We start from the raw sequence: 23,584 nt of genomic DNA on the forward strand, positions 1-23,584 counted from the left end.
CTATGTGTTAAATAGTTTTACTTGTTATAGTTAGGTTAGGTTATTGTTTCCGAAAAATAATTTGAACCTGTGCTTTGATTTTACACAATAAGAAATAAAACAAACTTTAATATCATTGATCATTATGGGTTAAAAATAGGTATATAAAAAATTCAATTAATTTCTTAATAACAAAGACATTTAAATTCCAAACGGCCATTAGCAATACTGATACTTTCATTAACACTGAGGTGAATATATCGAGAAAATATCGTTTACTCACCTTTTGCAATAAGTATATCGATACGTTCTTCCAAGCAGAATATCTCAAATGCAACAACAAGCCCGAACAGAGCGGACGTGTGGCGGTAAAAAATTTTGTTAGTGGTTATATTGTTTTTGCTAAAAAAAAGAAGCTTATTAAAAATAATTACAAGATGTACCGGTGCAAAAATGAAATTATACCAACATGAAAATTTATATTTACAAATATTTAAATATTTCAAAAATAAATGTGCAAGTGTGAAATAAATTGTCAAATACAAAGAAACGGTAGTTCTCTTATACCAGTCGTGTAACGGTTTTATAACCAAGGAGATTAAGAAAGGAGAGAGTCGCAAATTGATCAAAACAAAGCGCATATGCAACAGTAAATTTGCAGTAAAACGGATACAACATGTTCGAATTAGAGGATTATTCAAGCAGTATTCACGAGGGCTTCTTCAGTAAATATGCAGTAAGTATTTTCATACATACATAATTAACTCCCGCACAATCGCATGAACATCGAAGCACACATGTGTGTATGTATGTATATTTGTTCACCAAAAGTCAACAAAGCATCAGCGATAAATACAAATTAGCGAAATCCAATTTGCATGCCGGCCGGCAACACACACACAAGCATATTTGCCAATAAACTGGCAAGCTTTTATCGTTTGTTTTTAAATTTGTAACGTTCGTTTCACTGTGAATTCGCCGAAGTCTACAAAGACTTTTCCTAGTATTTTGGCACCTGCGTTCCCCCTGCCACTCTTTAACAGGGCCCAGTCTGTTGCGCACTCGCCAAAAACAAAATTTACCCCTCTCTTTTGTTTCGCTTGCCTTGTGCTCGTCGGCAAATTCGCTTCGGTATTAACGTTCGTTTTTTTTAAATTGATTCGCCAACTTTACGCAGCGAGTAGTACCCACACTATTACACACTCGTGTAAGTGTATGTGTGTTTGCGATCTTTAAAATTACTCTTAAGTCACATTCACTGGAAGTGCTGATTAATGGTGGTGAGTGGGGACCAACGAGCGGTCATAATCGGAACAGAGCGGCAGATAATGTGACCATTAATAGGATTTTTTTTTAAATAAATATGCTTCCTCAACTTTGGAGCTATGTCCGGTTAATAACTCGGGTATTATCGTATGTGGAGACCAAGTCGATGTAAAGCCAGCGCTAATGTTATTGTTGACTCAACAGCGCTCTGTTGTGTGCACTAAAAACGTAAGCAGCAAAAAAGCGGCGAAAACTTTTCTGTTGGTTGCTGTTACTGTTGTTCGTTGGGATGAGTTTGAGTTTGAGTTTGAGATGGGGAATCGGTTGGATGACCTTCATTTATTTAAAGCGACAAATAATTATAAGTTGTTTCTCTTGCTCGGAGCTATCCAAAGAATCATGCGTAGTTTACCTAACTTTTTTTTTTTATTGGTAAACATACACACGTATGTATGTATCTTTTGTATGTGTGCGTATACATATGAACATATAAATATGTTTGTCGCTGTTCTGTGAGCTGCTTCAAGCTGTATCTTTTGTTTTTTGCGTTTTAAACTTTTTGAAGGCCAAACGTTCACCTCGTTTGCTGGCGGTTTCTTCTGTCTTATGTAGTCGAAAATTTGGCATGATTAAATTAAATTAGGGAATATTATATATATACATGTATAAAAGTACACCGGTTTGTTGTATTTACATACATTGTTAGATATTCAAGTTTAAAGATTTGTTTTAGTAAGACATTATTCATATTAGTCCTGACCTCCTACAAGGTTTTTTGATAAGCGCCACAGATTTTTAGAAGTATGCGCGCCTGTTAAAGTCATATTTAACATGAAGCAATTTGCAAACAAACACACACACACACACACACACACAGAAAAATCGCATGAGAGCTACAAGTGTGATGAATGTATGTGCCTGTGTGCCAGTGTAGCTCTTATATATATTGTATACATATATAAATATATATATATATATTAATATATGTATTTTTGCGAGGAGAAACAAAGAAAAGCAAACACAGCAAAACGCTTTTGTCTTTCATGTCGTTTTCGAAACGCCACAAGTGATGGAGGAGAAGAGAACCGAGAGCTGAGAGCCGAGCCAAAGCGCTCTCAATGGTCACACATCAAAAGCTTTCGCTCGCGCTCTCAAGAAATAAAAATTAAAAAAAAAAAAAGTAAAGGCATGCAAAAACTTCAAAGTTCAACGCGCCGACCAGCCGGCCGGCGAATTGAGTTTGAGTGAAACCCCATTTGCCCCCCAATCGGCAGAAGCAGTGGAAAGAAAAACTCAGACTCAAACTCATGTAGCCGGCAACATGTCGCTGCTCAGTGTGCGCTGTGGTTCGTTTGTTGCTTGAATATGAGCGCCCAGCTGTATGCCGCATAGATTTTCTCACGGCTCGCACACGCACACACACACGTGGACACACCCACCCTCGAGACAACCCTTTGGCGCTGGATGTATTTTTGCATATAGCCCAAAAAAGACAAGATATCATAAATATAGACTAAAAACTGATTTACAACGTCGCTTTTCCCGGGACATAAAGCAATTTACAAATAGGCGCTCATAATTACGGCGAAGACATTTGCCGTTGGTGCAATGTTGCCTGCCATGCTGATTTTGTTCGTTTACCTGGTTCTGTCGAGTCCAGATTCGGATTTGGATTTGTGTGCCAGAGCGAGAGCCAGAGCCGTCAAGCCATTACAATTTTAAGGTGAAAGCGGTGTAAAAAGAAAATAACCGAGGTAACAGCAAATACAAAAGATGCACAGCAGATGCAAAGGATGGCGAAGGTACCAAGAGGGAATTACCGATAACACAGACACACACACACACGCACACAGTAACACAAAAGTAATTCTAAAAGGCGGCGTATGAAATGCTGCACCCCAGTCGCCTTGCGTTGTCTAGGCCACGAATTGAGCCAAGGGTGCGACACTGAGCTCTCTGCATGCTGCCGTCTGCCCAATCATTTACACACGCACACATTCATACATGCAAATGTATATGTGTGTGTATGCACATATGTGTGAAGTCGGCCGTGTGCACGCTTTCCATGCCAATGTTGCGCCGCTCAAAAGGTCAACAGAAGGCGGCAATTTCAGGCTTCAATCGGCAAACTAAAGTTTTATAAAGTTTTCCCTTTTTTGCTATTCGTTTGCCTGCTGTTAATTTTGATCGCCTGCTCAATGCATTTTTATTTCGGCACATTTTTTCGAAAGCAATTTTTTTGTATAAAAAAGAAAGAGGAGCCTATAGAGAGTGAGAGAGAGAGTGCATATATGTAATGCAGGTGATATGAATTGCCAGCCGAGACAAATAGTGAGTAAAGGCAATTAGAAGCAGGAAGTTTCCTTTCCGTTGGAAAATGTGCACTTCACAACTTACAGAGTAACAGCTATTTACCCACACTTTCGTATACACACAGTCAATTGAATTTGTACATATGTATGTATGTATGCATGTGTGTGCGTGTGTTCGTACGAATACGGGGACAACCCCTGAGTGCTCAAATTGCAGCTGCCTGCCGTCTGCTCTATCTGCCTGCTTGCTTGCCTGCCTGCTCAGTCTGTCAGCCTGCTTGGCAAAAGGTTATCGGATCACCAATACACGCACATTAACGCACACACACGCACACTTTATAGTAATGCATATCGATAATAGAATGAAGTTTGCTTGTATGGAACAGAGGAGTCTTTTATTTATTCGTTATTGAACTAGTTTTTGCGCAATGGACATACATGTGTGTATAATATGTATGTATGTATGTTTGATACACATTAAAATTAAAATGACATGCAATAAATCAAAATAATAATTAAAATTAATATACATACTTGCATAAATATTTTTACCAATAGCAAAAGTATAAAAGAAATTTTAACAATTTTTTTCTGTAATGAAAAATATGCATATATAAAAAAAGAACATTTACATTTTATAATTTATGTATGAAATTATTAATTCATAATAAAATGTACACCATAATATGAAACACTATAAAAATAGGTAATTATAATTTTTAATATTACAAATTCACCATGTGACTACTATATACATACATACGCATACATACTACATCTACTACATCATCCATACATATGTACATACATTTGTACATAAATGAAAATGACATAATTACATAATACATAATTATTATTATAATGCTTGATATTATATACACCTATTAGTTTATAATTTGCAGTATAAATATTATATGCACACATCCGTATATATTTACATTTACTTTAGTACTCATATGAATGTCCCTATATTGCTTCGTTCAGTTAGTGCAGCTTGTTGCATTACAAGTCAAAAAACCAAATGACTGTTGCTGATGCGGCAGCTGCTGTTGTTTTTCAATGTGCAACACCTGCTGTGCCCCAATTGTTGTTGCACGCCCTGTTTCTGGTGCCGTGGACACCACTGAGAGAGCAGGAGGCAAAGTCAATTCTGCAGTTCGCACCTCTTGAAGGTGTTGCACAGTATTTTACATTCAAAATTTCATTTCATATTGCATTAAAGCTGCCCAGACACCAGCCAGACACAGGATTTGTGTGTGTGCGTGTGTGTATGTGTGTACATCCCAGCACATTTGGGAGCTGATAAAAGAACGCGCGCCAACAGCATTGAAGGCCTGTACAAATTTATGGAATCCTGCTAAATTATGCAACTTATCATCATTCGTAGAGCATGCGGCATGCGGCATGTGGCGCTGTATGTGTGTGTTTGTGTGTATGCCGCATCTATTGATTTTTTCAACGGGAGCAGACGCCAGGGTCGGGCCGGCCGGGTCAATGAGTTGGAATGTGTCCAAGGACACGCTGCTCTCATTGCCATCTAAGCCAAACACACCTACAGATACCAGCCACCACCCACCCCAAAGAGCAAGTAACAGGCGCGAGCGTTTGCTTCTCTTTTTACAAAGTGTCGTATAAAATGTGAAGTTGCGCCTAATACTCAAAGCATAAAAAACATGAAAACATGAAAACAAAATGTTGCTGCTGAGCATGTCTTAACATATGCGGCACGTTGAGCGGCTCGAGCTGTTAAACTGTTAAATTGGCGCCTACTACCCTTTTTCGTAGCAGAATTCAAGCTATCGCAACATCACAAAAAGTACTCAGACGAGCGCACAGTTGTTCAACTTTCAGCTCTGCTACTCTGTTGGTGTTTCGTTTTGCAGAATGTTTTGTTGCCAACTGTACTGTGTTGGTGTGCTTGTGCGCTCAGCAGAGAACTCTGTGTTGTGCGGTCGATGTTCTATGTTTTCAACATAAAGAGTAGCAGAGTTTTTCTGTGTGGTTTCTCTTCCACTCGCTTGCTTTATTCCTTTATTTTTCTCTGCTTTTCGATGTACAGACCTACAAACATACATATAAACAGACGTACAGACGCACATACTTGCATACATATATCTGTTCCCCTTTTCTCGTATATTCGCCGTGAAATGTTGCTGCAACATTTTTAGATTGGCAACATTTGCAGCGGTGGTTGTTTTTAGCATAGGCTCGTTGTTTGTTCCTATAAAGGCAGCAAATATACAAATATCTTTATGCTGCATAATATATCCATGATTGTATGTATGTATATGTGTGTATGTATCTATGCATATGTATCCACTTAGCTTGCAGCTGTAATAAGTAATTTCTAGACTTGATCTTTGAGCTCGACCCTTTGGTATTCATGTGCTGATGTATATTTGTATATATATACATATGTACAGTCGATCATTTGTAAACACGTGCAACATTTAACATCAATATGATGTACAGTACAAAATGTTGCCTTGTTTATGTTTTGTTCGGCTGCATCAGTCTCTGTTTACATAAAACTTTCAATTTTATTGATATCCGGTTTAAGATGGTGGCCTTTGATTCATACTTGCCTGCCTGCCTGCAATGATATACACACATACATACACACATATGTATGTACATATCCCAGGCTCAGGCACTGTTATTCATGTGTATGTGTGACTGAAATGCATGTGTTGTAATTCGTGCTTGTTGTTGCTGGACATTGGCGCCGATATGTACAGACGTATGCACACATTCATACATACATACATATATGTATGATGGTATGCTGTGTGCCATATGCAGCCTGTGTCTGCCTTTCGATGCCTGCATTGGAGCGTAAAACCGGTTTGGACACTGCTCCTGCTTCGTTCCCATGAACATGTCAGTTCTTGTTGTTGGTGCACATAAAAAAAGGAAAAGTATATACCCGATTGTGTATCCTATGTACATACAAGCATCTACAGACATACAGACATTTGTATAACAAATCGAGGATGATGACAACTACATACATACATATACAAGGCTGATAATGATAACGTTGATGGCATAATATACTCGATATGATTCATTTACATATGTATGTATCTGTATATTTATAGAATCCACTAATCCACTAATATGCATATATGTATGAGTAAGTATGAGTATGTTCATATGTAAGTGCAGCCAATGTATACAGAAATGCAAGTCTTATATGTTGATTTGAGAAATGCTAACAAGTTGCAAGCGGAGCAGGAATGCGAAAAGCAAATGCCTATGAAAATAGTAATACAATTGTTTACAATATAATTAATTGTATTATTTTTAAATGGTTACCTACAAAACAGTTAATGTAGAGCAACAGCTGATCGTTGGCTTGTTTGAACAGTTAACATTATTCAACACTGTTGCGCAACAATTAGAAAGTTTGGTCACCTTGCCGATTTGATTTATTTTGATTCAGTTATTTTTTTCTAATATAGATACAATATCTATCTGTATCTGTATCTTTGCCCTTTATTTGTTGCCTAAAATATAAAACAAAAGATTTTTGTTTAAGAGTCTACTATAAAAATGATTGATATAAATAAGGAACGAATGAATTTTTAAAAATTATATTTAATGACAATAAATATTTATTGTTATATATGATAATAAATAATATATAATGAAATATTTATTTTTTATTATTAACTCTTGCTTAGAGTGAAAAGTATCTGCCATTGTTTCAAAATATCTGTGATCGTATCAAATGTAAAGCTTTTGATTTGAATAACAGTAAGCTTTAATGTTAGCTTTCGCATACAGCAGTCGTAATTGCGCGCGTAGATTCATTCATTCATTTTCGGAGAGACGAGAGCACTACGAAGTATTTCTAATGTATATTTGTTCACAGGATGCGACGGGACCTTCGCTGGACTTTTATGTGTCCGACTCCATGCAGGATATGCTGGATGTGGACATTCGGGCGGAGATAGCCAATGTGGTCGGCAGCTCTAGTGATTTGACGTCCTCGCTCGACCATGCTCTGGAGGCTATTTCTGCCATAAACAACAACAACAACAATAGCAGCAGCAGTGCATTTTCAACGCACAACGCAAATGCGAATCTCTTGGCTAGCAGCGCACTGCATGCCTCGCCCACAGCCAAGTGGATGGGATCGTGCGCAAATTTCTGGTCGACGGCGGATTATTATGCGGACGTTGGAGCCTGTGTCAGTCCCATCTCCGTGATGCCGCTGATTAACTCAAATTCCGGCTCGAATTCATTAATTGGCTCGGGGTCCCCGCACAAGTCGCGTGGTGGTGCGCCGACAACGCAGAGCAGATCGGGATCCGGAGCTGGACAGGCGCCACCCGCCTCCCCTTGTGACCAGCACAAGTCGCACTTGACCTTCTCCCCGGCGCAGATGAAGGTCAGCGCCGGTTCGATGCGCAGGGAGCAGGTGATGGCCCACATACCCAAGCAGATTTCCACATTGCCCATTTCAACATCAGTCGTAAGCAGCGGCAGTAGCGGCACAGCACCGCCAACCATGGCCACGAATGCCGCACTACAGCGGCGTAACTCGTCGGCAGTGGATGCTGTACGCAAGGATCTGGGAACGGAGCTGCGCAAGGTGCAATCGTCTGGCCTGGAAGAGGCGAAGGGTACGCCGAAAGGCACCAGTCTACTGGCGACTGGCGGTGCCAGCACCAACACCATTAAGCTAGGCCCCGGCATCGGTGGCCTGACCTTTGCCAACAGCGCCACCTACAACAAGCTGAAGCAGCAGACATCGGCGAAATCTCCCAACGGCGCTCCAATCACCTCCAATGGCAACATTGTGCTGAAGCGCGATCGGGAGGCGAGTCCGCTGCACAATATAACGACGCTGCACGCGAATGGCGTGCAGAGGCGTGGCAATGCACCGAAGAGCATCGCCTCGTCGGCCCATTCGCCGCATCACCAGGTGCATGTGCAGAACAGCATTGGCTCGCCATCCTCCACTTCGTCGTCGACAACTGGACGGCCCACCACCTCCTCGCCACTGTCATTCGCACCGCTGGGCCACTCCAGCTTCAGCAACGGTAACAGCAATGGCATCCACAGCAGCGTCAGCAATAGCAACGGCAGCAACATCGTCAAGCCGCTGCAGCAGAAGGTGAAGCCGGCAGCCATGAGCAGCGCCTTCCCGAAGCCCGCCTACTCATACTCCTGCCTCATTGCGCTGGCGCTGAAGAACTCGCGTGCCGGCTCCCTGCCCGTGTCGGAGATCTACAGTTTCCTGTGCCAGCATTTTCCCTACTTTGAGAATGCGCCCAGTGGCTGGAAGAACAGCGTGCGCCACAACTTGTCGCTGAACAAGTGCTTTGAGAAGATTGAGCGGCCGGCCACGAATGGCAATCAGCGAAAGGGTTGCCGTTGGGCCATGAATCCGGAGCGGATCTGCAAGATGGACGAGGAGGTGCAGAAGTGGTCGCGCAAGGATCCAGGAGCAATACGCGGCGCGATGGTCTATCCCGAGCATTTAGAGGCACTTGAGCGAGGCGAAATGAAGCACGGATCGGCTGATTCAGATGTGGAGCTGGATTCGCAGTCTGAAATCGAGGAGTCCTCTGATTTGGAGGAGCATGACTTCGATGATACCATGATCGATGCGATGCTTGTCGAAGAGGAGGACAACGATAACGTTGAGTGAGTCGGAAAAAAACAAATATTAATATTCAAATTCATAATACATTGATTTCGATTCGCAGCTGGGAAAACAGCGAGGATGAAGAGGAGCATGTGCTTCATGAGTATGATCCAAACAATCAAGCAGCCAATCACCCGCCACCTGACCATCAGCTGATCGTTTCGCAGAAGAACGGAGAATTCGATATTGTGGTAAAATTGATAGATCTTTGAATGAATGAACTTTATATTCATTGAAATTTGTGACGTGTTCCTCCGACAGGTTGACGAACTGTACGAAGACATCGACATCGATACTGGGAAGCGGACTGTGCGCCACGGCATAGTCAATGGGCAGACAGCTAACATAATTGAGCTCAATCCGGCCGATCTAAATGCTAACGATGGCTATCAGTCACCGAAACGTGCTCGCCTCGACATCAACTACACCATCGGTCCGGCCGGTGAGCTGGAACAGCAGTATGGCCAGAAAGTTAAAGTGCAGCAGGTGCATCAAGTCCTGCACCAGCAGCAGCAGCCGCCCACGTACAATCGTCGGAAAATGCCGTTGGTTAATCGCATTATTTAAGCAGTCATTTTATATTCATGCATATATATATGTTTAGATATATACATATATATATATATATATATATATCAAATATGTATATAGAGATCATACACACTAAGTGTTAGGTTAACGTTTTAGAAATACCAATCAGCTACGCTTAAAACTATTTCTAAGTCAGTTTTTGTATGTGCACAGTGCAGTTTCGACTTAAATGCATATATATATATATATATATATATATATATATATATATATATATATACATATATCTGTATATGCACTTCTATACAAACATATTTATATATTCAATTTGGTCGCGCGCTTTGTATTCATTTCTATGTACATTGAAGGGGGCTTTCAAATAAATGTCTATGTTGCAAGCATTAATTAATAAGATATACGACTTCCCATTATATCTGACACATAATTAGAAAGTTTGGTTAAGACAAATTTGACGCTTGGGCGAAAACTCAAGAAATGCATCCAATTTGATAATACTTGTAATTGTTTCAATTCCCGAAATCCAAAAATGACGAAACATTAATAGTGTTAAATGTTTTTCAAAATCTTGACTATAATGAGCGTTTTTGAAGTTGATCTCCAACAAAAAAAAAAAAAAACAAAAACAAAAAAAGAAAATTATATAATCATACACATTAATTACTTTTGACTATTGCTTTCCAAAAATTGAAGCCTTTGGGCTACAAAACAAGTAAAAAAAATTGTTGAGAAAATGAAACAGGCAAAAATTACGAATTGAATTTATATTTAAGTATGACTAATCTAAACCTCAGACAACGAAATATCGCTTATAGGTATTTCCACAATTGTTAACTGTACATAAAAATGGCATTTATAAGCATTTTTCAGCGAATTTTCTATATATACATTTGTGTAGGTAATGTTGAAAACAACCATCCAAAACTTGCCGGTCCAGTATTCGTGAGACAGACGTTGGTAGAACATGCTGCCAAGTATAAATGTTATATACTATTTACTATACAAGGTTATTAGAATTTGAATTCTTTAATTATTCAAAAATGTAGAGTCAATTAAATTTTAAAAATATTTCATCATATTACATATGTATGTGTATGTAAATAATTTTTCTTATGAAAGAAATGTATACTATTTTAGATGTAAATAAAATGTATGTTAATTATAATATAATGAATAATATAGCAACCAAAACAACCAAAACCGCACAAAACTGTAAGAATTCCAAACGAATTGTCAAAATTCCCCGAACGAAAAGACTTGAACTCAATTGAACGTAAATCAACAGCCGAATATTCAGGACTCAGGACCTCAGATTTAATATACAAAGTACAAACAGTTTTTAAGCTACCTGAAATAAGATAAAATACAATTATGTCAATTAACCAAACGATAAAAACGATTATCAAGCAGTCAGCAGCAGTCAATGCGATCAATTCCATTTAAACATACTTTTCTTTTTCATAGCCACTTCACACATACAGACACAATATTCATGCATACATATTTGTTGTATTATTCATGATTAATTATGACTTAAGATATTTTGTATTAGAGTTATAAATATTATATGTAATATATATATAAATATCGAATCACTTTAAGAAAAATAAACAATTTTTGTATAGAGTTGTTAGAAAATCAATATGTACAACACAATTGAAACCAAAAAAAAAAAAAAAAAGAAGAAAAAGAAACAAAATAATTGTAAAGTTTTTTTTATTGTTATTGGTTCGTATATAGGCAACTAAAGGTATATGGTACTCATTTTTAAGAATCTGAATTTGATATGTTTTTTGTAATCAACATAAATTTATGATCTTAAAGCTTAAAAAACGAAAAAGAATAATATAAAGAAGAGGATACATCTGATTGAGCATGAGCATTGTAATGACGGCCGCCTGCACTTGCCTTCAAGTGGACTGCGGAAGAACATTGAGGAATTTACGACCAACGTATGGGGAGGTCTATGATCTAATTATACGCCGTAGGAAATCGTGATAATAGATAGGTTACTCGATAAGAATTAAAAAAGAAAAGTCAGAATGAATCGCATTAGCTCACTTATGTATCTCAGTTTATCATATATTGCTATTCTTTCTTGTCCTATGATATTATTAGCATATGTATGTAGATATTATCCACATTAATCTGGTTATTATACTCATACATTATTATTAGAATAAGTCAAAAGCTTATATTTGATGTATTTTGGATTAGCATAGATGGAAATCTTTTCTCCTTCAGATTCCGTTTGAGGAATGCGGCCAGCCTAGGATGTTTGAATGAATGAACTCTACACTCCACGAAGTAAAAAGAGTATACTCGTATTCGCTTTATGTACTATCTGTATTGCTGTGTGGTACTCCATATGCTCTTATATCTGTGTGTAGACTGATATTTGGTATCTTCAGTAATGAGGTCTTTCGGTTACGCCCAGCGGGAAATATTATTTTAAATAAATAATAAATACTATGATGAAACATCAATAGTGTTCTTTAGCAATCGTTAATTCATCTGACCCCAAATAAATACAGTCATTCGTTGTTTTTTTTTCGTTGTTTTTTAGACATCTTTATTTTCACATTTATAAATAGGTAGATTCGATTTGAATTGATATTTCAATTATTATCGTTATATTTTGTTTCCTGTTTTACAACCAATAAAGCTCAAGAGTTCAGCTTAGTATTTGCAAATTGAGCAATGCATTTCGTAATATAATATTTCGTTATTATAAATGTTGCTTGACTTGAGCAATCGAAAAGGTTTGTGGTCCGATATTTGGTTTCTATAAAAACTGAGCCAAGCCAAATCGGACCGAGTTACAGCTTGTGGGTAAACTGAATGACATTGAGCTTCGCATTGTGCAGGGATATCTTAAATGTCAATCCTTAAAGATAGGTCACACAACACAATTTTGGGAAACATATAGATTTTAAAATTTAGAGGGATTAATATGAATATACATAAATATATGGCTCTCGAGCCATATGTACCGAGAGTATTATATGCTTCAGGTTGCATAGCTTGTTAATGATTTTCGATATGGACTCCAACTCGGAACTTGCCGAAAATAACATAAAATATTGATTTTTTCTTTTCTTTTGTGATCTCTTTTAATTCTTGCAGTTTAAGACTAGAGTTTCTTTGCATTTCACTTACATTGAACTAATCTAGTTGAATGGCTTACAAAAAGTTTTGCTGCTACAATAAATACCTAAAATGGCATAAAATACTTTGTTGGGTGCCTCTGTTAAAATATATCAATTTATATCATATATGTATATATATACGTTCTTGTCTCTTTGTATATGCCTCAGGAATTACAATACAAATGTTCAGTTGCACTTTCAATATATATATATAAATAACTATTTATATATGTATCTGAATAAATATGTGATGGTATTCGGACACACACACACATGCACGCACATAGGTATATAGTAAAATGTTTCAGTATCTCGGTTTTTCCAAACTTGTTATTCCTTTCTCAAGGTTGAGCGAGTGTGTGATATTTGCACATTTAAGGCCTGTTTGTTTACTTAGATTAAATTAGGTATTACTTTTAGCATTGAGCAAGCCGTTTCAGCATGAGCTAAACTTTTTTTCTTAACTAATCTATACAGTTTTGCAATTAGTGCATTTGGTGGATCTTTACTTGTGCGTACCTACGTCTGTATACATAGATACATATATTTGTATATATGTGTGAGTGTATGTGAATGTGTGTGCTTCTTGCATGTATGCGCCGAGCGCTATGCTGTACAATTTATCATTGAAACCAGACAAAACTGTTGTGACAATACGCCTTTCCTTAAGAGCTAAACACAAGTATAGTAGTTCAGTTAGACGCTACGTTCACAAATACTAATGCACATGTACTTACTAAACTAAAATGCATCTCGTGCGATTACATAAACAGATCATCAGACAAGGTCAACGCTGCAGGGGCATGACTAGCTTGCTGCTTGGACGGTTCTTCACTTGAATGCGGGGGCAATTCATCTTCAATACTTATGCATTTGCCTACATATCTGACTGTATATATACATATACATATACACACATATGTATACTTTAACTGATTACGTTAACAGTTGAGCAGAACTTAAGCTACAACCTAACAATACACGAATACATACATAGAAACATCCCGTTGACTACTAAATGCACAGGTGAAGTGAACTTTGCTTTGGGAGTCGTGCACATCGAATGGGTATAGCCGAATAATTTAAGTTAACACAAATTCTACAAATACAAAAACTCTGTCGATTCATTTCTCATTCCTGCTTCAGGCGCTTGGCCTCGTTGCCCGCACTCGGGGCTCCTCCAGCGGCTGCCGCTGCTGCTGCTGCCACCACTGCCGGACCGCTGACCGAGCTAGCTGCTGTCTGCTGCTCCGCGTCGCTAGTTATGTAGGCGAACTGGCACTCGAACTCAAAGTCCATTTCCTTCTTCTGATCAAAGGTGGACAGTTAATAGACGGCACTCTCGTTAGTGGGTGCTAAGGGGCTTACCATGCGCTCACAAATAACCGCAATGGCTGTCTTCTGCTGCGCCTCGGCGATCTTGTGCTCCACCAGGTAGAACATGTACTCGTCGAACAGCAGTCGTATCAGGTGAAAGCTGCCGAAGCTCGACGCGGACCGCAGCGTCAAGTCTCGTATGATCATTGAGCTGTAAAAGCTCCACTTGAGGAGAAACTGACGGGCGGCACGTGCGTAACTCGGCTTCCCTGTGTACTCCTCCATCGCGGACTCGACGACCAGCTGCAGCCAACTGGCCCACTGCTCCAATGAGCTCTGCTGCTGCAGGGCGGCCTTAAAGTCGTGCTCCAGACGTTGCACCACAGCCGGTGCACACTGACTCACCCAGGCTGCTTGTTCCTGCAATAGAATCAAATTATTTTCCCTCTCATTTGGCCTACGGACTCAAGTTAGCCAACATACCTGCACATTGTGAAAGTCCACGCGATTCAGATCGTTGAGCATTTGGGATATTTGCGCACCATTCTGAAGAACGGCGCGTGCCGCCTGTGCCAGATGATTCAGCGATGTGTAGCGACGCAGCGTCTGGCAAAATGCGGAAACGGCGCTAGTCTTGATCTGGGACAACTGTTCCGGCACGCCCATCATGCTTTCACACAGCCACAACTCCAGGTTCTTGGCAAAGTTGCGAATGGCCTGAGTCAGCGCGTTGGGTATCGAGCGCAAAACATCCGGTATTATAACGTCCACGGTGTTCTGATAGAATTGGTAGTCCACCTGGTTAAAGTGGGAATTTAATTTTAGTTTGAGTTTCTAAAAATTTATTGAAGGTCTTATCACAAGGATGATTTATGTATGGTATACTTCTGATTATTTAGCTTTAGACCATGTTGTTTGAGTTGTTTAGCCACATTTATTGAGGTTGTCACTTGGAATACATTAAACTGTGTTCATTCGATGGTGTATCGTATATTTTAGATAATGCACCTCAGCATATACTTATATGTATACATTTTAGCTACTTTAGATCATGTTCCTCAGCATATGATACTTATCTTATCCCAATTTACTTTCTATGCTAACTTTATATCTAAAGCTGTACCTCAGACTATGATATACCCCTGCTGATAGCAAAATTTAGATCGCGTTATAGTAAATACTATTCTCGATCATGTACCCCCGGTGAGATACAATTTAGTTCATTTATTCCTGCGAATACCTGTGCTGACATTAGTATCTGGGGCCTAAGCACATTGAACCCTACATACTATGTATCTCAGCATATGATATACTTTACTTTCCTAAACGACTTTAAAATGCCGCTTCATATATATTATTTAGGCTTACTATGGAAGTCCTTTACATATTATATTCACTTCTCCCTATTTATCTGATTTATACTGTACAGTTCCCGTGTTGCCAGAGCACATACATTCAATATTCTCGGCATCCACTGTACTCACCTCGCGCACAAACTTTTGCACTTCTGCGCAGTGGCACAACAGATACAGCTTCGTCTTGCTCAAGTACTTCTCCTCCTCGCACTCGTCCAGATTGTTGTTGTCCGAGGTGCGCCAGAAGTCGCGTAGCAAAAACTCGACAGTGCCAAACTCCAGATTGAGTACAGCATCCAAAAACGATTCGCAGTGCTCACGGTACAGCGCACGGAATGTGTCCACATCGTCCAGGGTGAGTTCGCTGTGAAAGCTGTGGCTCAGTTCGATGGGTGGAAATACGGGCATTGCGCCGGCACCGTCGCCAATATACTGGAATACAGAAGAAACATCCGAAATGAGTGATCCATTAAAATGGAGTATTCCGGGAGTGCATACCTGTATGCAAGCCTCGTAGGTTTCCGGCTTGAAATTGTGCTTCTTAGCCCCGGTTGTGCGCTGGCCCGAAGATGTGGACATGCCATTGCTGCCATTGGAGCCGCCCAGCTGGTTGGCATTGCTGCTGCTGACATTGGCGATGGCGCCGTTGCCGTTTCCGTTGCCCGGCGATGCGCCGTATCCCTGCATAGATTTGTCCTCCATGGATTGATGGATTAGCAGCGAGCCGGGCTTGATGCGAATACCATAATAGTGGTACTTGGAGTTGCCGCGAGTGCCCAGGCGACGTGTGCGCAGGCCGGAGAACACGGAGCGTATTAGCTTGCCGAAGCTGGCTGCATTCACTGGCTCCAGCTTCTGCTCGTTGCAGTGCTGCATGTAGTGGTTGTACAGCGTGGACCGTGGCAGACTGACTCCGTCGGCCGTCTCGTAGTTGCGCGACAGCCACTTAATCTGCAATTGTGCGAGAGAGATGTTAGCAACGCTGCTGTTGCTGCTGCCCCTCCTCCTGCTGCTCCTGCTCCTGCTCCTGCTCCTGTTGCCGTTGGCGACAGGCGGAGCAAAAACGGACCCATACTCACCGTTGCCGAGGCGATTTTATTGCTGGTGCCCATTGCGCTCTGGTCACTGTCAGGCGACGCCCCATCGGCCCCGTTGCCGATGCTGCCGCCGCTGGCCGAGTTCGTGGTTGTTGTCGAGGTGGGCGTCTGGGGCGTGCTCTGCGCCTCCTGAATGTAGGCAACCTCATGCTGCAATCGTTAGTCAGTGTCACACAATGGCTCGATTGTTTTCGGTTTTGGGTTTTTCAATTTCATTTTCATTTTCACTTCACTCACCGTCAGGCTGTGCGGCGAGTCCCGGCTGTGCGACTGCGAGGACCCATTCAACAGGAGGCTATCGTCCACGGGCACCAGGTACGGCAGCGTCGTCGAGTGTGCATTGCCAGTGCTGCCCGCCGACGTGGTCGTGTAATTGCCCGTCGCCGCCGTGGTGGAGTAATACGTCTGGCCATTGCTCTGGTAGTCGCCCACCGGGCAGAACGGATATGTCCTGTGGGCAGGCGAAACGTTATACTGGCAGATCGAGCAGTTGAATTGAGAGGATGAACTTACATTTGGGTCTGGCTGGAGTTGCTGTGGTACAGCTCCGAGTCCACATATTGCACTTGATAATTTTGCTCCTGTCCGGAAACTGAAAATGATATAATTGCAAATGATTGGAGCATTAAACACGAGACGCTTGATGGAAATTAAGTGAACTAAATGATAGACGTGTTATAGTATCAACGTGTACTTTCAATAAAATATAAATTTACTTCCGGTAAAAATAACCCCGATAGATCTCAAAACTTAAAACAGTAAAGGAAAAAGCCACCGGGAACCGGAGGGCAAGACAATGATAATCCAATTTCTTAGAGATTATTTCAATCGAGTCCCTCTATAAGGCATTCATGGCCATTGGAACTGCTGAAAACGCACAGAATTTATGATTTCTATTTAATTAGGTGACAAAACTAAGTAATTATGATTAAATCCGTGCTTTGCGGGCTATATTTGAAAATTTCCAATATAGTTTTCATAACATATTCATATCATATCATATTCAACACTTAAGGCTCAATAAAATGTATCTGAACCCAAAGAAAATCAGTTAAAGCGCGTAAGTTACTATCATTGTAGCATTAGGACCCGACTAGGAAATACCTGAACTGCTGCATTAACACCCGTTCTGTTAAGTGCGTAGTTTACTCAAATCTTTACTATTCGAAATTCATTGCATCCGGATGTGTATATTTGCCAAACACAGGTCTCAATTATTTGTCCATCCATTTTCGAAATTCGAATCATACAAAATCAGGGTAATCATTAGAGGAATTGAACATTTTTATCTTTTGTGGTATTGGTTACACTTGAAAATTTATATAGATTCAGTTATATATTTAGGCAATTTTAGATGTAGAGTCCGGCAATTTCGCATTAAGTTTCAAGCATATTTTATACTACACGTGACCAATGTGTGAGAGAGTTGAAATTTGTACTAAATTGTGACATATTCTATCAAATATGTACATAATTTGGCTGAGAATTTGCGTAAGAATGCGTCAAGTAACACAGACCGCAATATCTCTACTCAAGTGCACACATTAAAATGTGAGCATTTGTTTTCTATTCAAAGCATCTTAATGGTCATTGAAATCTGTTTGGATTGTCAGCGGCTACTTTAGATGTCGGTTTAGCACATAGAAATCAAGCTGACGCTAGGTTGTGGTGCTTTGAGGAACCGATCAGACGCTGAAAGGTGTTTTTTTTTTTTTTCCGGTGATACATATGCTATTTTATTGTGATTATCCAGAAGTCTTTATGAGATTGAAATGTGCGTGGACACACATTTTTTTCGTAAAAAATTATTTTACTTTATTCTTTTGAATCTTGAATCAGGGTACATCCTATTATGCCGACTTAATCTTTTACATTCATTCAAGTTGGCTAAGCAAATTTATTAGTCTTGACTGTCTAACTGAAACTTCATGGTTAACAGTTTTAAAAGGAACAAATTTGGGGACAATTCGGTTTCCTTTTCGAGAACTGATAAAGGATCTGTATCCTCAGGTTTCTTATGTTAAATACTTTTGATTCACTCAACTCCTAAATGGAGCTTGATCGCCGAACTCCATTGATAACATTTCGAGTTGACTTCACATTTCAAAGCACACATTCACATTTCTGGAATGGGACTGTGGGTAGTTTGTCTTCGCCCACTAAATGTTTGATTTGCTCACAGTTCGAACATGTCTGACAGCAGATGCAGCTTTTCATTTACTTTAAAGTTTTCAACATGCACAATGATGCATGAGCAAGACACTTGACACCTTTGTTCGATGGCCCAAGCTCCTTGGCACACAAACGCACACAGAGATACAACCACACGCACACACACACATGCACACAGACCGATGAGAACGTCAATTAAAAGCCATTGATAGGATTCGAGCTGAAGGTGTTGGCCATGCAAAATATTTACCACCGCAATAGGACAAGTTGTTGTGGCGTCGATGATGGTGATGGTGATACATGGCAGTAGATGCTGCTGACGAGCTGGAGGTCGCGGAGGAGGAGGCGGCAGCGGCGGCGGCGGCGGCGGCACCTAAGGCCGTGCAGCTGCTGTAGTTAACGGCGCTGGCGGTGGCCACGAACGTCTGGTGGTGATGATGATGGTGATGGTGGTGCAGTTGCAGCTGCAGCTGGGCGGCTGGCAGCGGCGCCGCCACTGGCAACTGTTGCTGGTGCTGCGGCAGCAACTGGTGGTGATGTTGCGGTAGCGTCTGCTGCTGCTGATATTGGCTGTGGTTGTGGTGGTGCTGGGACTGGGACTGCAGTTTGCAGCGACACTTTTCCAAGAGATTCGTGTAGGCAGCGGCGCTGATCGGCGGCGGTGTCGTGATATCCAATTCGGGAAGAAGATGATGCTGATGGTGGAGCTGCTGCTGTTGTTGCTGCTGCTGGTGCTGTTGCTGTTGCTGCTGGTGTTGGTGCTGGGGCTGATGGTGTAGGTGTTGCTGCTGCTGTTGGTGACGCGTCTGGCAGTCGAAGCCGAATCGCGAATGCATTCGTTTAGTTTTAATTCGAGTGGGCAGCTCGCAAATGAGTAAACTGTGGTGCCAAATGTGGGACGTGTGGTCAGGGTGCCTGGAACAGCTGCTGCAGCAGCAGTCACATGTCCGGAAGCGTAAGCAGACCGCTGACTGTAAGCCGAGATGCTGTCGACCGGTTGCTTTGGGCAACTGTTTCACAGAGACAACGAAAACTGAAAGTGAAATTCGGAAGATGCCCGCACAACTTGCTGTTGCCGCTGCTGCCGCTGCTGCTGCTGTGGCTGCTGCTATTAACAATGGTGGCGGTGGGTGGCCCCTGGCGATGTAATGGCGGTAATAGGACGTGGCAACGCTGTGACGTAGCAACGGAGCAAGAGCAACCAGAACGTATGCACGGTAGAATTACAACTGAACTCGAAATCAAATGTTATCCTAGCAATATGCCTCCGAAAAATAATGATGCGATGGCGATGACGGCGGCGGCGCAGCAACGAATTAAATTACAGCGGCGGTGGTGGCGGCGGTGCTCCTGGTGGTGGTATTGGCAGGGGTATAGCTGTTGCTGCTGCTGCTGCTGCTACTGTTGTTGTTGCTGTAGGCAATGTGGGCGGATGGGTGCTGTGCTGCCTGTTATGACTTGCGCCCAGCCACCCCTTGCCGTTGGCAACCTGCAGAGCAGCATATCCTCGCCGTAGTCGCGTAGCAAATAATCCAACCCAACCCCTCAATCATCATCGGCATTGGAGCTGGAGATGGCCGGAGCAGCGTTTTATTTTTCAAGCGGCGCCAGCTAATTCCGGGCTCAAAGTCGTATTTTCTGGGATCTGAACAAGTGTCGGCAGCAGCCCGAAGATGTGCCTGGTGCGAGCGAGATGCCAGATGCTGACTGCCAGTCGGCGTCAAGGCAACGCAGCCAATCATTCAGACGCTCTGCTGCCACCGCACGCCTACCACCCTATAGCAGCCGCACAGCCTGGTGGTTGCTAGGACATCAACCACTCGCTCTCTCTCTCACTCTCACTCTCATTGTCGGTCTCTCTCTGTCTTTTTCCACTCTCTTTCTCTCACTCTCTCAGTTGCACACACACACAGACACGCTCAGAGCTGCACACTTTCTCAGCAACCCCCATCGGATGCTGCTGGCCAACCAAAACAGTTGCTGCCGGCACGCGTTTTTCTTATCCCTGGTTTGGGCAGTGGGTGGGCTGCTAGGCTGCTAGGCTGCTGGGCTGTTGGGCTGCCATAGATGACACATATGCCCGCCACTTTGCCACCGCGTGCACACGCGGAATTTCACTCATCAATTTTCGCATCCGCAACGCTTCATTCATTCAGTTTTTCCAGTATGGAAAAATATTTCAGATATTAATATTGCTGCTGCCTGAAATGCACATGCGTCCAGTCGTCCACGTTGTGGGTGTCCATTACATTGGCCTGTGACTCTGTCTCTGTGGCTCCGTCAGCCAAGCACACACACTCGCTCAAAGCCCTATGTGTGAGCGCTAAGATGATTTGCTGCCGTTTTCGGCTTTAAGTCTGGCAAGCTTATTAAAAATTCTTGAGCTTGGCACACACGAAATGACTTTGTGGTTTCGGCACGCATCAATTTTGAGCATTCAACTTTAAATAAAGTTGGGAAAAGTTTTCAAACAATGTTTGCACGGAGGATAGCCAGTGGGGAGCCATCGTAAATATATCTTAGTAGAAATACAACAGGTCCTAATGACATAGTACTCTATGTCTTTAACATTTTTAACATATAATAATTAATCATAATAATCAATTAATTAGCTTAACAAAAGTAGTTTTTGCAGGTAGTGGGAGTAATAAGTAATCAAAGTCCAACTAAATTTAAAAATTAATAAATACAAATTTTTTTGGATAAGAAACTTTTCGCTAAATGAACAATATTTTCGTCCAACAAAAAGTTTCTCAAATTTATTGTATGCAAAATTTCTGTATATGTTAAACAACGAAGTAGAGGAAACTCCGAATACATATTATATTGCTGTCCACTGTCCGTCATAGCATTTTTTAGCACAATTTTGCATGCAATTTAGGTGCATAATTTTTTTTAATTCGTTCGTTAAACGACGGTCCACTATATATATAAATCCACAAAATATTTGACAACAAAAAATAAATTAAAAATATATATAATATATATATATATAATAATATAAATAGTCTATATACACATGTATGTGTATAAATATAATTTTATAACTTAAAAGTTAAATTAAAGTAAAGGTTATTATAAGTGGTGTCACAGTTTAGTGACAACAGCCAACTTGAGTTTGCTATGTTAGTGTATATTGCATATTTTTACAAAAATGAAAATATTTTATTTAAATATTACTATAAGCTTTCCATAAAATTCCAGCTAATATTATGACACAAACAACTATTTTATGGCTAATACAATTGAAATGTATGCAGTTTGCTGAATAGTTTCACAATATTCTGCATTAAGAACAAATTGTAAAATATTCAGATTCATATTATTAGTTGAAGTAAGCCAACAAAATTCTCAAAAAAAAAAAAAAAAAAAAAAAAAATAATAATAATAATAATAATAAATAAAAAAAATTCTTAATAAATTCGTCAATGGCATTTTTGTTCAACTTCCAACGACCAAAGTCTAAGAAGTTGATAACAAACATACAGAAAATTTCGAGCTGCTTTGTGTTTGGATTTTATCAAAATCAAAAAAGTTCTTTTTGCTTGCAAGTGAAAGTAAATTGCCTGGATGACCGACAAGTGCAGGATGTGTGTTTACGCTCCCAGCTTATCCGTGCATCTGCAGCAGTCAAAGCAGCAGCAACAACAACATCGACAAGCATCAATTAACCTTTTGTAAACAGACTGCACCTTGCCAAGCCAAGGGTTCAGTTACTTTGAATGTGGAACACTTCAAATAAATGATCTGGCTTCCGAGATAGCAATCGATTCTAGATAGACTCTGGCCTTGCGATTGATTCCGATCTAGAAAAGTTCTATGTTTACCCAATTAAAAGAAGCCCAGCATATGCTGATTTTCCCTCACTGTTTAGCCCAATGCCCAGCTACTTGGCTGAGCTGCTCTATGTGGTTGGTCGACTGGTAAGGATTGAATGTAGCAGGATATCATTTTTATTAGTTGTTGCTTTTATTAAATTTGAAGCTTTTCTGCATCGTCGATTTGATGAGCACCACGCTAAACCGAATCAATTGAAACATTCTCATTATAAAGCACAGCTGAAACGAGCGGGGGCGGCAGGCAGGGGCAGGCACCTTCCATAAAGCCTTCCAGTATTGTGTGTTGAAGCCTAGAGCTAAGTACACCTTAATTTGTCAAGCACTGCATCGAGTGCATTAAATCAAAGTCGAAGTCTGTATACTCTACATAAATATATAGATTGACAGTATATGCCGTATATGTATATCTCAAGTAGCTATCAGATAGTATCGATGCGATAGTAAGAGTATGCACAGATCTGTTAATATATGTCTATGTACTGTTAAGTAAAATAAACCGATTTACATTGATAGTAAGGTTGTAAATGATTATTATTATGATCATTATTATACATTATCATTATGGACTGATCACGAATACATAGATACATATATAAGTTTGACTCACGTTTTGTCATTATATCTTTAAATAAACATAACTAAAATATCGCATACATATATATACCCCGTACAGATAGATATACATGAATATAGAAATTCACAATGAATATAGAAATTCATTGTGTATAGTTTGAGTTTGCATATTAAGAAATCGAATCGTATATCAATTAGGTAAACTATAAATACAAAACTCTTAGGAGCATCGAATTGATAGTAGTAATACCTATACATATGATGTATAGAGATATATGCTGACAATCGGAATTAATGACAAAGTGAATATACCCATT

At 40.5% G+C, this 23,584-nt stretch overlaps 2 protein-coding genes across 5 annotated transcripts in view; one reads left to right on the forward strand and one right to left on the reverse strand.

The window, feature by feature from the left end:
• jumu (Forkhead box protein N4 jumeau) lies at positions 1-10,404 on the forward strand. 2 transcript variants are annotated; one of them, XM_089466128.1, is made up of 5 exons: positions 1-230; positions 301-715; positions 7,435-9,215; positions 9,278-9,404; positions 9,478-10,404. In XM_089466128.1, exons 2-5 carry the CDS (start codon positions 656-658, stop codon positions 9,781-9,783), a joined length of 2,274 nt encoding a protein of 757 aa, XP_089322254.1. In that variant the 5' UTR covers positions 1-230; positions 301-655; the 3' UTR covers positions 9,784-10,404. The 2 variants fall into 2 exon arrangements, with proteins under 2 accessions (XP_089322254.1, XP_017867184.1); XM_018011695.2 differs by having other exon boundaries at positions 5-230; positions 9,278-9,407.
• The window catches only part of Rfx (regulatory transcription factor Rfx), a 23,420-nt gene continuing 9,816 nt past the window's right edge, over positions 9,981-23,584 (reverse strand). For 2 of the 3 annotated variants that reach the window (XM_018011682.2, XM_018011673.2), the window contains exons 4-11: positions 17,197-17,275; positions 16,921-17,134; positions 16,666-16,833; positions 16,085-16,537; positions 15,716-16,018; positions 14,715-15,029; positions 14,283-14,651; positions 9,981-14,222 (exon numbers count right to left, since the gene is read on the reverse strand). In XM_018011682.2, coding sequence (XP_017867171.1) covers positions 14,046-14,222; positions 14,283-14,651; positions 14,715-15,029; positions 15,716-16,018; positions 16,085-16,537; positions 16,666-16,833; positions 16,921-17,134; positions 17,197-17,275 — 2,078 coding nt within the window. In that variant the 3' untranslated portion in view covers positions 9,981-14,045. Of the gene's footprint in view, positions 14,223-14,282; positions 14,652-14,714; positions 15,030-15,715; positions 16,019-16,084; positions 16,538-16,665; positions 16,834-16,920; positions 17,135-17,196; positions 17,276-19,105; positions 20,084-23,584 lie in introns of those variants that run through there. The other variant, XM_089466118.1, reaches the window with a different exon arrangement.

This window comes from Drosophila arizonae, chromosome 2 (genome assembly GCF_054131065.1).
Source record: "Drosophila arizonae isolate 15081-1271.41 chromosome 2, UAZ_ARI_1.0, whole genome shotgun sequence".
Taxonomy (NCBI): domain Eukaryota; kingdom Metazoa; phylum Arthropoda; class Insecta; order Diptera; family Drosophilidae; genus Drosophila; species Drosophila arizonae.

Coding starts and splice junctions, on each gene's coding strand:
- jumu (XM_018011695.2), top strand. CDS start 656: ATGTTCGAATTAGAGGATTATTCAAGCAGTATTCACGAGGGCTTCTTC. Junction 716..7,434: donor GCTTCTTCAGTAAATATGCA/GTAAGTATTTTC, acceptor ATTTGTTCACAG/GATGCGACGGGACCTTCGCT. Junction 9,408..9,477: donor ACGGAGAATTCGATATTGTG/GTAAAATTGATA, acceptor TTCCTCCGACAG/GTTGACGAACTGTACGAAGA.